Source organism: Schistocerca cancellata, chromosome 9, assembly GCF_023864275.1.
Source record: "Schistocerca cancellata isolate TAMUIC-IGC-003103 chromosome 9, iqSchCanc2.1, whole genome shotgun sequence".
NCBI classification, from domain to species: Eukaryota; Metazoa; Arthropoda; class Insecta; order Orthoptera; family Acrididae; genus Schistocerca; species Schistocerca cancellata.
In genome coordinates, this window is record NC_064634.1 from 322,972,443 (window position 1) to 322,991,269 (window position 18,827).

The 18,827-nt window shown below is 40.6% G+C and overlaps 1 protein-coding gene across 1 annotated transcript; it reads left to right on the forward strand.

Moving 5' to 3' along the window:
- Window positions 1–2,919: 2,919 nt before the first annotated feature.
- Window positions 2,920–17,936, forward strand: LOC126101047 (fatty acid-binding protein-like). The gene is made up of 3 exons (XM_049911710.1): window positions 2,920–3,220; window positions 11,865–12,139; window positions 17,681–17,936. The coding sequence occupies exons 1-3, from the start codon at window positions 3,142–3,144 to the stop codon at window positions 17,729–17,731; spliced, it is 405 nt and encodes a 134-aa protein (XP_049767667.1). The 5' UTR covers window positions 2,920–3,141; the 3' UTR covers window positions 17,732–17,936.
- The last annotated feature ends 891 nt before the right edge of the window (window positions 17,937–18,827 follow it).

Below are 18,827 nucleotides of genomic sequence, written 5' to 3' on the forward strand. Positions count from 1 at the left end.
TTCAATTCGCCGTCGCGATGAATCCGTATAGTACTGATAAATTCCTGGAGAATTGCATATTGTTTCACAGTACCAAATACGGGAGAAAGACTCTAAATATGTTGTACCAGGGTTCCGTACACAAGAACTTTCAAATGCCCTCAAGAATAAATGTCTAATGGGTTTAGATCTAGAGAGCATAGAGACCGAAAGAATAAGTCTAACTCTACGTATCCTTCTCTCACGGAATCTGTTATTTAGAAGGCTACGAACATTAACATTGAAATGAGGAGGACCTCCGTCTTGCAGTACGCGTTTTGTCGCACTCGTAAAGACACAAACTGTAGCATAACGGGTGAAGCATTATACACTACTGGCCATTAAAATTGCTACACCAAGAAGAAATGAAGGTGATAAACGGGTATTCATTGGACAAACATATTATACTAGAACTGACATGTGATTACATTTTCACGAAATTTGGGTGCATAGATCCTGAGAAATCAGTACCCAGAACAACCACCTCTGGCCGTAATAACGGCCTTGATACGCCTGGGCATTGAGTCAAACAGAGCTTGGATGGCGTGTACAGGTACAGCTGACAAGGAGCTTCAAGACGGTACCACAATTCATCAAGAGTAGTGATTGGCGTATTGTGAAGAGCCAGTTGCTCGGCCACCGTTGACCAGACGCTTTCAATTGGTGAGAGATCTGGAGAATGTGCTGCCCAGGGCAGCAGTCGAACATTTTCTGTATCCAGAAAGGCCCTTACAGGACCTGCAACATGCGGCCGTGCATTATCATGCTGAAATGTAGGGTTTCGCAAGGATCGAATTAAGGGTAGAGCCACGGGTCTTAACACATCTGAAATGTAACGTTCACTGTTCAATGTGCCGTCAAGGCGAATAAGAGGTGACCGAGGCGTGTAACCAATGGCACCCCAAACCATCATGCCGGGTGATACGCCAGTATGGCGATGACGAATACACGCTTCCAATGTGCGTTGACCGCGATGTCACCAAACACGGATGCGACCATCATGATGCTGTAAACATAACCTGGATTCATCCGAAAAAATGACATTTTGCCATTCGAGCACCCAGGTTTCAGGTCCAAACGTCGTCGAACTGTTCGTGCAGATGGGTGTTGTCTTGCAAACGTCCCCATCTGTTGACTCAGGGATCGAGACGTGGCTGCACGATCCGTTACAGCCATGCGGATGCCTTTCATCTCGACTGCTAGTGATACGAGGCCGTTGGGATCCAGCACGGCGTTCCGTATTACCCTTCTGAACCCACAGATTCCATATTCTGCTAACAGTCATTGGATCTCGACCAACGCGAGTAGCAATGTCGCGATACGATAAACCGCAATCGCGATAGGCTACAATCCGACCTTTATCAAAGTCGGAAACGTGATGATACGCATTTCTCCTCCTTACACGAGGCACCACAACAACGTTTAACCAGGCAACACCTGTCAACTGCTGTTTGTGTATGAGAAATCGGTTGGAACTTTCATCATGTCAGCACGTTGTAGGTGTCGCCACCTGCGCCAGCCTTGTGTGAATGCTCTAAAAACCTAATCATTTGCATATCACTGCATCTTCTTCCTGTCGGTTAAATTTCGCGTTTGTAGCACGTCATCTTCGTGGTGTAGCAATTTTAATGGTCAGTAGTGTACATTCTCTAAGGAACTCTGTTCAGCCTGGCCGGAAGAGCATGAGGCCCTAGCCAACAGTCACCAACAACGACGGCCCAAATGTTGACTGGTAATCTTTGTCGCTGGCGTGACTGCATAATTTCGTGAGGATTATCGACAACCTGAAAGTGACGATATCTGTATCATGTGAAACAAAGATTTATCTGCAAACAGCCCATTTGCAGTAAAATAAAGATCGACACGTTGGTGAATGAAACATATGCACTAGTGTACCCTTGCAGGAAAATCACTTGCTGTTTGTGTCTACACACGCCGCACATGGTACAGGTAAACGAAATTCTCATGTAGCACTCGTGCAGTTGACATCACTTGCAGCTAATTGTCTTTTGCTGATACTGCGGTTGTCGTCAAATTGCAGGAAGAAGTTTCTCCTCTACTTGAGGAGTTCTTGTGCTAGGCCTCGCTCCCCAGTCACCACTAGTGCACTTAAACGTTCCCGTTCTCGCAAAGACAACAATCAGTTGCCTCAAACGTCCTCTTGTCGGAGAACCATCGTTCTGGAAATGTCTCCCGATACAAACGTTGCCATCTACCAAACACTACAGCAAATGGACAAATGCTGACATCGCATTTGAGTATACTTCCATTACAATGTACCGAAAAACAAGTCCGTTATGAACACTGTGCCGTCGATGTTACGTGGTTGGTGCTAGCAGAGGAATGAGGTTTGTTGCATGTCAATACAAGCAGTGAAATGAGCCACGTGTCAAAATTACCTGCGTTCCATTGGAATAAGAACACCGTCGGTGAACCTTAGAATTACACCTCATTGAGTATTCTAGCCAAACGTAAGCAAAAGGGTAATTTGAAAATTTCGTGTAACACAACATTTTCTGTTTCTATGTGCTTTCCATGAGCAAAGTGATTGTCAAGAGAAGCTGGAAATGAGCTCCAATTTGCAAATGAAGCTTTTCCAGACCCATGTATATATATAATACATTTTAAACTTCTACGTGTGAGGAATGTTGCCTGGAAGTTTGCCACACTTTTTTGTTAGATCCTGTTTCTTGGTTCCTGTACGACGTTAGCTGTTGAACAGTGTTACGGAATGCAAGGCACACTTCGCCGCTAGATGAGTGTTTGTGGCCGCTCACAAATGCACTCAACAGCCGCTATCTTTAGCTTCAGAAGATACGTTATCAGCCTCCTTCATGTGGTTTACCCCGTAACACAATTACGACATTGTTTCTCACGCTTCGGGCAAAGGATGAGTAGGCCGCAAAGGACAATTGATGTGGGCCTGCGTGCTGATAAACGAGGGGAAATTTGAAGCTGGCGTTACGCAGAGCTCGCCGACCAGCTGCGCACTCGTGTCTGCTCGATGGAGTGCGTAAATCGCCGCCTCCACTCAAACGACTAATGTAAGGTGGCCAGCAGTCGGGAGTGGCGCTTTTGCGTGTGTCTGGTGTGCTTCTTTGTTCAGTCCAGCGCCCCACCGCCATGCCTCTGGAGCAGTGTCTGGGTCGCAAATACAAACTCGAGAAGACCGAAAACTTCGATGAATTCCTCAAGGCTTTCGGTGAGTCTGACGTACCTCTAGAGCAGCTATAGACACTGTATAACAGCGCTGAAAATCACAGCGACCACGTGATTACGTCCGCTACGGAAACACCTTTAGCATAGCAATCATTTTTTCAGAAGACCGTATCTGCAATCAAAAGTCTTGTGCAATCAAAAGTCTGGAATACAATAAGTGATGTAGATGGTTGCAATTTACACGAAAATGCTGTGAGATGATGCGGCCATTTGGATGCACTTCTGATAACTTTTCTTATGTTTTGATCACACTTTTAATTATCCAACAATCTTACGCGTTTCGACTTCACATCATTTTCAAAGGCTCACTCCATTCGTACAAGCGTGGAAAAGCGGCGTTGCGAAAATAGTGTTTCTTGCCCGCCAAGCTCGTTGTAGGGCAATGATATCTCTCGACTGTTATAGATTGAAGACTTGTTTCCGGGACGCCGCAATTCCACGTCTGTAGAAATCCAGTGAGCCTCTGAAAGTGACGTAAAGTCGAAACTCGCAAGGTTATTGGAAAAATAAAAATGTTGTCAAGACATAAGAAAACTTATTGAAGGTTATGTAGGTGGATTGAAAACACGTTTGTGAATATCTTTTCCGAAGCAAATGTCTTTATCCGTGCAATGTTAAGTAATGAATGCGTTCATCACCACCTTCCTTAATGTCCGCCGACATCTTGCTTTCATTTGGGATAATTAAAAATAAATTTTCAGTAGGCCGTGCATTCTTTATTTACATAATGAGTTTCGGTCAACTGACCATCATCAGATTCTCACATAAAACTATTCACAGCATCATTTGCGAGGAAATGTATAGTAAAATAATTAAGCGCAGACGATAAGAGCATGAATTAGACACTGTTATCGTATTGTAACATAAATTACATCATCAGTCTATAAAACTTTGCAAGGCAGTACATTCATTCATGTTACAAGTGCAATCGGCGTCAACGCTGTAAACAGATTCATACCACATCAAATGATGAGTGTTACAGCGTTAATGGCGACTGCAGTTATAACATGGAAGAGTGCGCAGTTTTTATAAACGACGATATAATTTGTATTACAATACGACAATAGTGTCTAATTCATGGTTTATCATCTGACGTTATTAATTTTATATTTCAGCGAACAAGATGCAGTGAATACTTTCTTCTGAGAACCTGTGGCCGTCACTCTGCCCAAACTGATTGTGTAAATAAAGAATTTTGTCAGCAGCTCAAGGCGGCAACATGATTATTTCGAAGAATAAAAATAAACTTGAATCGGGAATCTCTCGTGCATACATAGATGTGACATCTATTGCTTTTATCAATACTGCCCTTTCTCAATCCTGTTTCAGATTCCAATACAGCTCAGGTATAAAAGGGTTTTTATTTTTATCTCCCAGAATCTCTCCAGCAGTACGTCTAGTTACGTTACTGTTAAAACGGAAAAGGTGTTGACTTTTAACTTTTTCTTACTGAAACACCTTTAAAATATTACACAGAAAATACATTAGTCTCACAAGATACTCAAGTTTCGACACGGTGGCCCACGGGAACCAAAACACTGCTGATATCCGCTGCACATGAATGACGTTACGAGAGAAACAATTGTGATAGTGTCAGATATTGTCTGTATCTTTTGATTAGCTGTTCGCTAATCCGAAACAGCCTCTGGATGATGCTCTGTGCTATTCAGTTAAAGCCGTAAGGTCTATATCGGAATTCAGCCGGATCTTGTCAGGGAGGTAGCGAAATCAGTAAGGTGCAGTAGGTGTCACACGATTATTTCAGACGTAAAACTTGTAATCTGAAGGAATTGTCTTCCCTGAAGCATTTAGTACTGGTCTGTAATCTAGCCACCTTGAAGTGCTTTTGTTCCATATTTTTGTGTGTGTATTGGATGAACTACTTTTCTGAGTGGAAGAGAAGGAGTAAGAGAATAGCGAAATGACGAAGACGTGCCATAAACAAAATTATGTTTCTGGAAACCGAGTGTCAACCTGTTTAACAGAAATTCATTTTTGAGACATTAACACATTATTCTGCGTATACCATTTTAAAAGCAGTTGTACTCTTGCCATAGTGTGTCCTCGTTGATGATAAATGCTAAATTAAAATAATTATTTGTGCCACTTTTTATTTTATGCCATGATGCCTTTCGAGGGCTTTAAGTCTCGTCTTCTGGTGGTTAGTGGATTACATTACATTTTTGTTTGCTAGATGGAGTCAATTGCCTGTTTTGAGTTTCATTGCGCAACAAATAAGGTGTAATCAGCAGTTGTTAACGCAATAAAACACTAGGATTACAAATTTTAAACAATAATGAAGCTACTTATAACATCTTCTAGCAGAAATAACACTGAGGTTCGTCATAAATATACATTTTGATCTTTAGATGTCACATAACCACGAACCAATAACATAATCAGCTCGGAGATTGTACAGACATTGAGATACGCTACCTTGTAAGTCAAAGAGAATTCATTTCTTCCTTGCATCGCGTATCAAAAACCCAGATAACAAATATATTATTTTATAATTCTTTACAAACTATTTTCTTACGAATATTATTATTGTAAATAATAAAAATTCGAAAAATGAAAAACTTACAAACCTAATTTCATCTTATTTATTTGTTATCTTTAACTTTGGCAATTTGGGAATTGTTTCATGGGTTAGGTCACTCAGAATCAGATAGTAGCATTTACGACACAGAGCATGTTTTTGACAACACAGTTAACAACCCAGTAATACTCCACACACTAAACTATGGCCACAGACTGAACCACTACTAAGAACTTGAGATATTTAATCATAACAGAAGACATGAACAATACACACACACAATGACAAAGCTGAGACAGTGTCAATGAACTTCGTTAGGCGCTTCTTAAAAAAGCTAGGTCTGTTTTTGAGCGACCTAAATCACAAAACAATTTCCAAATCATTAAACTGAAGCATGGCAGATAAATATGTTGAAATTAAGTTTATAACTGTTTTATTTTTCATATTTTTGTTTTTTTTTCAATAATAATATTCGTAAACAAAATGATTTTAAACATCTGAACAATTATATATTTGCTTTCTGTATCTTTGATTAACAGTGGAAGCTAGTGATGAATGCTCTTTCACTTAAAAGGCACTCTATCTCCTCATCTGTAGAATCTCGGAACTTTTTGTGTTATTGGTTCGTGTTTCTGTGATATCTAAAGATGACCATGTATATTTATGATGACCCTCAGGTTTCTTTCTACTGGAACATTTTGTAAGTGGATTTATTATTGTTTAACATTTGTGGGATCAGTGTTGTATCACTTTAACAACTACTAATTATACTTTATCTGTGCCGAAATAAAACTCAAAATAGACACCTGGCTGCAACCGTAAACAAAAATGTAATGTAATCCACTGAGCCACACGAATATCGGGGTGTAAGCCCTCGAAAAGTGTCGTGTTGTAAACTGTCGCGTGTTCCTAACTACAGCCCAGCAGGGACGACATAAAGCTGTTTTGATCATTTACGGTAAATTAAAACTATGTGTAGAGGTTTCGCTAAGCTTCGATCCCAGAGTCTTGCATTTCGTGGGTAAGGCTCCTTCCTGACTATTTTTCGACCGTGACTGTCTCAAGAAATATGTAAAGGTTTTTTAAATTACCACTACCAGTCACAAACTTTGTCAAACATTGTATTACTTATTTATTTAGCGTCATGTTTCGAGGGTTAAACCTCATCTTCAGGCTAAATGGCATTACAAAAACAACTTTACAATAAGGTCATACTGATGTTACATAGTCTTTTCGTAAATGCTGTGGTCATCCTGTGGAAGAAGAGAAACTCAGTAAGAGGCGATGTCACTTTGGAAGCTGGACTAAAATGTTTTGTAATGGTCACTCACTTTGTACTTCTGACGTGGCAGTCGCGTTGTGATGCGTTGCGGCGTCTCCATGTCCGTGGTTCTCTTGGTCGCTGTTCAAAAATCGTCACTAACATAGCAGTAACTCGATAATGTCTATCACGAACATGAAATAGACACTCTATCACAACCCACAACTAAAAATAACAACAAACAATGTGACACAGCTTCCACACACAACTTCCAAAAATCCAAGTACATATCATTACCATGTATAGGTGTCATATCAGACAAAATAGCCAAACTGTTTAAAAAAACAGACATCAAGATCACCTTTGTCGCCAACAACAACTTAAAAGAGAAACTGATACATGACATCTCACATACCACAGAGAAACTTAACAAAGCAGGAATTTATAAAATTACAATCAGTCATTGCAACAAATATTACATTGGCCAAACGGAAAGAAATTTTAAAACCCGCTTTAAAGAAAACATTGACTGTTTCAGACTTTTCAAACCGAATAAATCAGCTATAGTGAAACATATAAACGAAACAGGACACAGTGTTAAAATGGACAACGATCTCTAAGTACTACATAATTTAGAAAAGAGCTGGGAAATGGACATCTTGCACAAAATGGAAATATTTATCCATGGCCACATGGAGAATAACGAGATCCTGAATGAGACGACAAACTTCAAAAATTCACATTATTTTTCCAATTTCACTGCAGTACTCCTAGAATAACATTACAGTCGTTTGACTCTAGCCCCAGCAATAAATTAGAAATATGTAAAATAAATAGTTTATTTCATGATGTGTACATCAATATTGTAACAGGTGCTCAATTTGTAATGTATTTCGCCAGCCTACTTCTGTAATACGATAACAAGACGTACAGAAGACATGTATACATCTGCCACCACATACATCGACAAATCGATAGTCAAATCGAATCCAGCTGTATTTCGACAGCCATCTTGTCCACTGCACTACAGAAATGTTTGTGATCGTGTTTCCAAGTTACTGCCATGTTAGTAACAATTTGTGAACAGTGGTCAAGAGAGCAATGGAAATGGAAACGCCGCAACGCATCACAACAAGGCTGCCACGTCAGAAGAGCAAAGTGAGTGAACATTACAAAACATTTTCGTGCAAACATCAGTCCAGCTTCCAAAGTGACATCGCCTCTTACTAAGTTTCTCTTCTTGCACAGGATGACCACAGCATTTACGAAAAGACTATGTAACATCAGTATGGCCTTATTGTAAAGTTGTTTTCGTAATGGCATTTAGCCTGAAGATGAGTTTTAAACCTCGAAACATGTCGCTACGGTAGGTCGAGTCTTTCACTTGGTCTTTTGGAAACAACTGAAACAGCCTTGGGGGAGAAAAGGCAGATTTGTTCGACTCTCAGTTACACATCTACGTTAGCTTAATCAACAATGGCTATTATCCATTAATTTATGTTTTGTTAATACAGGTAACCACCATAAATTCCGGGCACTGATATCGGTATCTGCTATGATTTGTTATTAGTTACTGCTATTGAGAATGCCATGGAAATTGAATGTTCTCATTGGCGACGCTATCGTTCATTCTCTTAACTTATTTCAATTTTGTCATTCAATAACACGTCCAATTGCAAAATTTTTCAGCATTTTTACGGTGTCTTCCTAAGTTTTTGCCGCGTTTTTTTCCATTTCCCCTCATTGCCTGTAGTATACCACAATTTGAGTCTTCCTGTTGAAATAAGTCTATCTTTTCTTAACCTGCGAAACAGAAAATGAAATTAGTCAAACTAAACTAGAGAAGTGAATCCATGTTAGCAAATCAGGAGCTTTCCAGTAGGAAGTTACTGCTTTTAACGGTTATGGTATTCTTATGGCACCCCGTCATTCCAATAAGTTTCGAGACTGGATTAATAAAAAATAGATAAAGGTTAAGATGGTGGTTTTAATGTCTCAGCTGTTCTACATAGCCTCCCCTCACTTGCGTACAATGCACAGGAAGTTCATACCACCATGTCACAAAGTCAGAAAAGTCCTTCTTTGGGATCTTTTTCAATTCACGCATGACATTCGTACCTTCTTCGGTGTTGGGAAACTGTCACTGATCCATTTGGCACTTCGTAGTTTTGTGAAGTTTGTATTGATAATACCAAGTGCCGTCAAGTAAAATAATTTTTGCAGAGAAGACTTGTTTCCGTGTGCCATTCAATCAAGTCAGTGTAGGTATCCATGCGTCGTTGTTTTTGTTTAAGAGTGAAGGCGTGCAGGACAAACTTGGCACACACTTTTCTTTTCTTCAAAAAATTCTGAAGGAACACTTGATTTAACCATGTTCAATTCGTCGCTCCATTGTGAATTTAGAAAGAACGTCTTTGACGCCCTGTGGCCACACATCCACTACTTAACACTGCCTGCTCACAACTGACTGGTCGAATCTCACCTGTTTACATTTGTTAGTTCAAACTGCCACCTACGGTACTGCACTGATGTCCCCTATACTGCAGGAACGTTTTGGACAGATGACATATAAATGGGCATACCTTCTTTGGGTTCACGATATATAATATCTGTTGTTAATTATCTTATTGGTGATAGATTTTCTTCAAGCTTTCCCACTAACAATGTTACTTTCCATTGTGGCCCTCTTAGATTTTCTTTATACTTATAGGATTTGAAGGTGAAGCCACAAAAAAATAGTTAACTGGTTCCAATATTGCTAATAGTAACTTGTTTTATCTTTATTTAAATTCCATATTTATTTACATATATAAATATTCATTAACAAATATAGAAGCATAATTTTTAATAAGAGGAACACTCTTTTATTTTTAATTATTAATTACGCGAAAATGCCAGTAGTCACAATAAACTAAAAATTAAGATAAAATGTGTGACACCATATAGAAAATTTGATTTTTTTTTGTAACTACAGAATGAGCAGTATTGATGACGTACTTTACATTCTTTCATTTAACGACAAGGCATTCCACATGTCTCTATCATATTTTAATTTGTTTTTGTATGACCAGTAATCAAAAATAAAAGAGCTGTTGCTTTTCAGTATTTGTTAATTAACGTTTCTGTTTGTTAATAACGATATCATTTAAGTAAAATTCAATCCAAATTTAAGTAAAAGCTACTAACGTAAATCGAACTAACAGCTTTATTTATCTCCATGAAGCTGAGCTACAGCCCTATACGTTTCAGTTAGCATTAGGAAAAGGCCAGGATGGTTCCTTCCAGAAGGTCACTGTTTGTTCTTTCCCTCGTCCTTATCAAATCCAAATCAGTACCATGTTCCTAATGAATTTTGTGTCAACAGGGCACTGAACTCCAGTCTTTTTCTTTTGACATGCACCTTCTACATGCATATCAAGGGTTGTACTGAATGGATAAATATATTTAAGGAATGACAGGATAGGAGCCACCAGAAGCTGTGGCAAAGTGTGTTTCTTCATGGACAAACACCCTCAGTCAAACCAACATCTTCAACTCATTACATACTAATGAAAATGTGTAAGAAATGTTACAGGTCAAAATATCGTCAGATATGTAATTATTATATACAATTATTATCAGGTGCAGTATCTATATGAAATATTTAGAACTATTTTATACAGAAAGACATTAAAATGTATTGTGTACAAATGTATACACATTGTATTCATGTAACAAGAAAACCTGTCATTTATTGTTGCACCCTTTCTCTTCATACACTTTTCCGCCAGTCACTAGGTACACAAATCGACAGTCTGTTGCAGTGTGTAGCATACTGTCTGACAAAGTCACATCACATACTGACAAAGTAATTAGCTAACACTTGTTTTCAAGTCACAGCAATGATTTTGATCACTGGGTAGGATGTGCGAAGATGTTTAGATAGTCGATAGTAACACCATCAGAGATATATAGCTTACAATATGTATTTCCTTGGTTGTGGACAATGAACGAAATTTGGAAAACAGAGGAAGCACATGGAGGGTCAATCATTAAAATTTACATACCAAGTATAGATTTGACTAGTATAGCCATCTGGTGCCAAATAGTACACCAAAGTATACACACATTATATGATTGGACACAATGAATGCAAATTTTGTCTATAAAATATTTCATCTTATGCGGTATTACAAGATACAACTTTGTTAATTTTACATTATTATAAAAATTGCCAAAACTTACATCAATCTGTGCAGCAAACATTCTATAAACAGATGATTTGTTACAAACGTATCACATACAGACAGCTTTGTTAAAATCATTTTGATATTTTACTCTTTCGTAAAAAAAAGAAAAAAAGTAATATATAAAACAATATGGTCTTAATGAGGCTACAATGTAAATCATGCTTGTTTTACCAGAGACATGTTTAACAGTGCAATGCACTTAGTAATTGACGGAAAAATGGGTAAGGTAATGCATACATGTATAAGAAACAGGCACTCACGTTAGATGTTTACGTATCTGCACTGTGTAGACACATGTATACTATGAAATTTAATGTCTTTATGAATAATATATTTTTAATTATTTCATTTATTTGCTGCAGCTAACAGTAATTATGTATTTGATGCTCTAACTATTTTGGCTTACAATATTTCTAATAACTTTTTATTAATACAGTATATAGGTGGCTTGAAGAAGGTGGCCTGACTGAAACTGGTTGTTCTTGAAAAGTGCACATCACAGAATATTTTTGTGCTTTCCCTGATGCCTATCTTTAAATAAAAAACCTTTGTGTAGCGCTGTTTATAGGAAATATTTTGGAGAAATGTGTTGCTACAGGTGCGAGTTACCTAGTCCGGAAGATGGCACAGGTGGCGACCCCAGTGGTGGAGTTGTCACAGGACGGAGAGACGTACACATTCACTTCTGTGTCTCCCTTCAAGACGAGTGTCCTCAAGTTCAAGTTGGGTGAGGAGTTTTCAGAGGAGCGCCACGACGGCGTCCAGGTGAAGTCAGTCATCCAGCTTCAGGACGACAGCACGCTGTTCCACCTGCAGCGCGGTGACCGGGACACCACCATCACCAGGCGCTTCACTCCAGAGCGAGTCACCATAGTGAGTACATTCCATACGACGCCATATTATACTGACAGTAATGTAATCTGGGCAGACAATCACGGAGAATACTTTGTGGTGGGCTGTTCCCGCTCGAGAACCCGGCCGCAGACAGACGGGCACTTGCAGGCTGCAGGGGGCAGGGGTAGGCAAAAGGCTGAGATGCGGGCAGTGAGGGGACCCAGTTGTAGCGTATGTGACCGCGACCGTACTGCTCTGACTCACGGCCCGAGGGTTGGCCAAGCTGTTCGTGCATGCATGTGGAATGGGGCTGTGCCTGCCCGCGAGTGTGCCGAAGGCCGCAGCACCTATGCCCCGTGGGACAGTGTTGAAACAGCCTGCTTTTTTACAGTCTCCAGTAAGCACACGCTCCAGCCATTGCCTACCTTAATAACTGCCAACAATGAGCAGTGACACATGGTGCACTGATTCTGCTCCTGACCCTCCACAGATAAAAGAAAACTGAAAGTACGTACGAAGGTTTCGCTACAGGCCTCGTTCTAGTGGGAAGAAACTGTTATGGTGTAATTGGATTTTTAAGTTTTGTGTGTCGATGGTGGAGTTGGCCACAGTTTACGGTTCAAAACTGGTTATCGAATATGGATCACTGCTGGAAGTCCCGATATACATTTAATGTATGTTGCTGGTAGATGTACTGCCTAGAAAGAAAACTGAAAGTATGTACGAAGGTTTCGCTACAGGCCTCGTTCTAATGGGAAGAAACTGTTATTGTGTCATTGGATTTTTAAGTTTTGGATCGTCGGTATACGATGTGTGGCTATATAATAATGGGACTACTGCTGTAACACATTTTATTTCAAAAACATACATATTTAGTTATTCTAACCCTCAATATACTCCCATCCTCTACCCCTAAAACTTTCCAACCGGATTTTCCATTGATGGAAACAGTGCTGGAAGCTTTCCTCTGCATGCTTCCTGATTACACGTCCCGCTTTTTCTTTCACTGCTTCTACAGACTGAAAGCTTGTTCCTTTTAATGCCAATTTGGCCTAGGGGAATAGGCAAAAGTCATATGGTGCTAGGCAAGATGAATAATGTTGTTGGTCTAAGACTGTGATACCGTAGTTCGCTACAAACCTCTAACCAGACAGCACGGTATGAACTAGTGCGTTGTCCCTCTACACAACCCATGAGTCGCTCTTCCACAGTTCAGGTCCTTTTTTTATTTTCTCACGGAGTTGAGCAAGACCGCCAAGGCAGTAATTTTGAAAAAAAATAATTTGACCGTAATGAATCCTGTGAAGACACACAGTTCCATCAATATCGAAAAAAAAACAGTCTTCATCGCTTTGAGTTTTGAGTTGCTCAATCACGTTTTTTCGCTCTAGGTGAAGACAGGCCCTTCCAATGCATGGACTAGAGCTTAGTTTCTAGATCATAAGATCTGTCACAAGTTTTCAATGTTATTAAAAGTGTCAGTACAAACATTTTCATTTTCACGAACTTCTTTTTGTTCGATCGTGAGAATTTTTGGCACCACTTTTACACACACTTCTCTCATATTAAATTTCTAATATGTATGAGACTGCTTCTGATCTATCTTTCTACCACAGCTGCGCAAGGACGATCTGTGAGTGTCTTAGGAATTTGGTGTTGGCCCTACGGCCTGCAAGGTAGGAAGACACCACCTCATCCATGCAGAGTTCAGACGAGTGCAGCAGTACAGAGAGCGATGTAATCAGACAATGATCTCAAAGTCGGTTCCACTACACTCCCTGTAAAGGAAACGTTATCGCTAACAGAAATTAGTGTGTGGGTTCAGGCGTAACTATATGTCACCAAAAATGAAAATCATTGTTAAGGTTGTTTTCCTTCTAAGTAAGACTTCGTGTCATAGCAGTGTTAGCAAAATTACGTACTGGATAGTAAAATGTTGATACTAGGTGTTCACAACTGTGAAGCGAAATTCTTGACTGTAATAAGGTTCTTTAGTGGTAAGATGGTTGATGACTCTATCTCGGGGTCGATAAAAATACAAATAAATTAAATACAGTTGGGGCCAGAGATATCAATTACGCTAAAATGCACAATGAAAATACCCAAAACTGAATGGGGGTTGGTGAAGAGCAATCAAAAAAAAGTACACAGTTAAAACAATTCAACAAATTCATAGTATAAAGCACTCTACAGTGGCTGATCAGTCCTTTTCGTTGGATCGGATATATCGCGTTTCTGCTTCAATTAAGCCCGACAATCACGAATATGTTTAGTTACAGCATTATGAGATACAAAGACGACCGCAGTTCTGAGTGTCAATTGAATATCACTTGCTAGCGTAGAGTGAAAGCGTGTGTTTACCTCCCGTCGGCTGCAGTGGCTGCTGTCGCTGCGAATTGTGAACCTGAGAATCTATTCTAAATCTCTCTCGACTGTTAAACACCAGTTGGATACATTTCCTATGTCTGCGGTGAAGCCAAGACTCCTAGTTATGCCCTAGCTAAGTTAATTGGCATGGTACACGCTATTTGGCTGGAATAGCGCGTACGTCGTCGCCCTCAAATCGCTCACAAGCGTTAACTGTCAGTGTTCGGTGCGGTTCTCCATACTAAGAGACTTTGCAGGTTAACTCCTTTCAAGTTAAGATCAGCCTGTGAACAAGAGTCCACATAATGACTCTCGCAATCGTCTCAGCGTGGCGCGAGTCGCCTTGCTCAAACACTCCACGATATTCTGCAAGAGAAGAAGCGAATTACTCTGTCTGCAATTTGCCTGTGTCAAAGCTGGTGGCCACGCGTTTTCCCTCTGGCCAATCAGAGCGTTCATACTGTAGCGTATCACAGGCACCAATTTCGTAGGGTAGGGTTTAACTTTTGCTACATAACAGTTTTTTTCTTTCATGCCAGTTCTAACACAGGTGGCTACAGTGAGACACCAAAGTTTTGAGCCGGGGTTTCTCCGGACGTTTACTTTCCATCTCCGGCAGTGTTCCCGTAGATAGATTTTCCAAAGTGTCATCGTTAAAAGCGGGGACAAGGGGCATCTGTTGCCCTTGGGGTACATAGTGGCTCTGGTGTCTCATTGTGTGTGCTAGGTGTCCTGCCGTGAGATTTCACCCGCGTAGGATGGCCGTGTCATCGTAAAATTCTCCTTCCCTCAGATCTGCGTCTCGTAGCTCAGGTCTGGGTAATTACTTGTGTGCAGTTACTAATGTGAGTGATAGTGGTTTATGTTCACAAAATTCCAGCTTGTTTATTGAAGCTGCATATTAATAAAATTCGTATAATTTAAAGTAAGAATGTAGTGCGAGATAGCGAATTAACCGAGCCGGCCGTAGTGGCCGAGCGGTTCTAGGCGCTTCAGTCAGGAACCGCGTGACCGCTACGGTCGCAGGTTCGAATCCTGCTTCGAGCATGGATGTGTGTGATGTCCTTAGGTTAGTTAGTTTTAAGTAGTTCTAAGTTTTAAGGGACTGATGACCTCAGAAGTTAAGTCCCATAGCGCTCAGAGCCATTTCAGCCATTCGAATTAACCGACATTGTTTCAGAAATTCAATGTAGGGTGTGTTATTTGTTTGACACCTTACAAACCGGTTACGTGAAATTTACTTTACGCAATTATTTTCAATTCCTACAGCTTCAGCAATCGATCGAATACTCACCTGAGGTCAAATCGAATGAGAGTACATCATTTTTCAATATTTCCATATTTTGGTACTGAAGGGCGTCCCGAGCTTGAGTTATCTTCAATGTTTTCTCAGCCATCTTGGGAACTACTCAAGAACTCATGTACGTGATAAAAAGTCTTCGCTCTAAATTTCTTTTATGGAAACAAATGTTTCAGTAGCATTTTCCCCGGGTTTCATGTGAAACTTCGCGGCAATTCGTTGCTCTGTTATTACATTTATATTTTTCCAGCAAAACAAAATAACAGCTCTTATGCAAATGAAGGCCATGGCTACACTGATTTGTCCGTGGCTATCAGAGGTGCCACATGTGACTGAAAAGGCTTCACACGTCACAGATATTGGTCATTTATCTTTGGCACATGCGTACTTACTCTGTGACAGCATCAGTCCCATCATTTTACAGCCACACCTCGTATATACATTGGCTGACAAAAAGAAGTGAAAAGCCCAGATGGGAAGGACGAAACGAAATGGCACCTCACAGATTGAGAGGCTATGTGATGTAACTTCAGTGAATAGAAGAGCTAGTCAAATTTACGACGAACTTGGCAATAGTTGCCCCCTTAACAGTACGATGTTGCGCCCCCACTGGCCTGGGTGAATGCACTGAATCGGGTGAGAAGGATGTTATAAAGTCTTTGTATGCTCTCCTGTGGCACAGTGGCCTACAATTATTGTTAATGGACCTTGATATGCTGGACACTGGCGCTGCGATGGAGTTGACTTCTGATCTGGTCCCGCACTTGTTGTATCAGTGGCTGATCTAGGGAAATTGCTGGCCGCAGGAGTATCTGAACATCCTGGAGACAGTTCATAGAGCTGCGTGTCGTCTGTGGATGAAGGTTGTGCTGTCAAATACTGGCACTACAACACTGTCACATCAGGATGCAGAATGCCCGTGACATAGCACTGTGCCGTCAGGGTTCCCTCAGTGACTACCAGTTACGGCCAGAAGCCATACCCAACGGTTCCCCACACGCTGACAAGTAATATTTTGTAAATGTACAACTCGCAGAGTGCAGTAGATAAACAAAGTTGTTGTGATTATTCAGTTTCTCCCAGCGTATTTCTAGCTCGAACAGTCCACGGGTGTACTGCCGGTCCATAGTGTCCAACGGGCACAATATTTCGGCGGTCAGATATGTCGCCATCGTCAGGTGCGCTGATGAACGCCTCTCAGGGGGAGGGGATTTAAGACGGCCACCCGCTCTCAGGAGCTAAGTTCGTCTGCGCACCTGACGATGATGTCATGTCTGGTCGCCGAAATAATGTGCCCGTTGGACACTATGGACCGGCAGTACACCCGTAGACATTGTTGTTTTCCACAGGACAACTCCACCATCCAAATTGCAATCGTTGTTTTTAACGATGTGCTAATTGGAAATTTAAACATGTAATACGCTAACTGAAGATGTACGAAAGCCTGAAATACTTATTGGTGTAAATCAAATTACATCAAAAGTGGTTGGTTGCTGTAATTCTTGGAACAATATAATCAACAACCACAGAGATCAACAATCAGTAAGATGGATAAAGTAATGTGCAGAAATGAAGAGCCTTACTCAGGATAGGCATCGGTGGAGAGTTGTATCAAACCAGTCTTTGGACTGAAGACGAAACAACAACATACCGCACTAGGTGTTTTAATTTTCAGAATCATTATTATTTTTTTAAGTCGGCGAACACGGGCCTTTTAAAAAAAACGTCTTTTAAGCATTCGTTTCATGAAAATAAATAGAAAAATCATCATTTCTCAAGTAAATAATTCATGTAGTTTTTATAATTTCTATCTATTCAAAAAATTAATCAAAGGGCACTGTATCTTTGAGACATGGATATAATGACACAGTATCCTTGAACTCAGTAAGTCAAATATTTTCTTTTTATTTCAGACAATGCAAGTAGATGACATCATCTGCACCAAAGTCTACAAATCAGTGTAAGGCACGGGGATTCGTCTCCTGAAAACCTCCAAATATGTACTCATTGAAATGCTGTCTTCTGCTGTTCAGAGATGAACAGAGTCTTCCAAGACACACCAGAAACTGGCTGCATGGCATCTGGCATCTAGTCGTTTTGTTATGTACTATTATGTATATGTCATTTAAGTGTCATTGCTTCAAGTCTTACCCATTCGAAATGTGAAAAGATGTGAACCAAATGCTGTTTCAGATTTGACATAAATAAATGTTTATATGTGTGTAATGGTATTACATTTATTTATTCTAATGTATGGAAAGTTCTGGCTCAGAATTACGAATTATTTAGGAACAAAGGAGACGACTCACCGAAAAGCAGAACCACTGTGTCATCAATAAGAACGCAAACAAAAGGTATAGAGCTCTTCTAGAGTTCTGAATGAACTTCCTTTAAAAAAGAATATGTACACAAACACACACGCAAACTCAAACACTCACACACACACACTCACATGCACACACTTGTCTCTGTACATTGTGCTCAGTCAGCTGCCAGCTCTTTCCAGCAGGGAGGTGATGGTTGAGGGATGGGGTTCGGAGGGATGGAGAGAGCATGAGGCAGGGATGGTGTTAGGGGAAAGCGTCTAGCGACTCGTGCAAGAGTGGGGAGCCATCTCTGAGCTAGCAGGTAGAGTAGGCCGTGAGACAGCAGCACATAACTAGCCGACACAAACTGGGCAGGGGTACTGGGGCAGGAGAGGGGTTCACACACACATACACATACACACACACACACACACGCACGCACACACACACACACACACACACACACACATACACATGCACCCTACTGAGTGGGGCTGGGGAGACAGAGTTACCTTAGGTTTAGGCCAGGGAGATTACAGGAGTGAAGGATGTGCTGTAAGGATAGCTCCCATCTGCGCAGGTCAGGAAAACTGGTGGTGGTGGGAAGGATCCAGATGGCACAGATTGTGAAGCAGCCGTTAAAATCTCGCATGTTGCGCACACCTTCATATTGTACCACTGGGTGGTCCACTGTGTTTTTGGCAGCAATTTGGCGGTGGCCATTCTTCCTAGATGAGAGCTGGTTGGTTGTTAT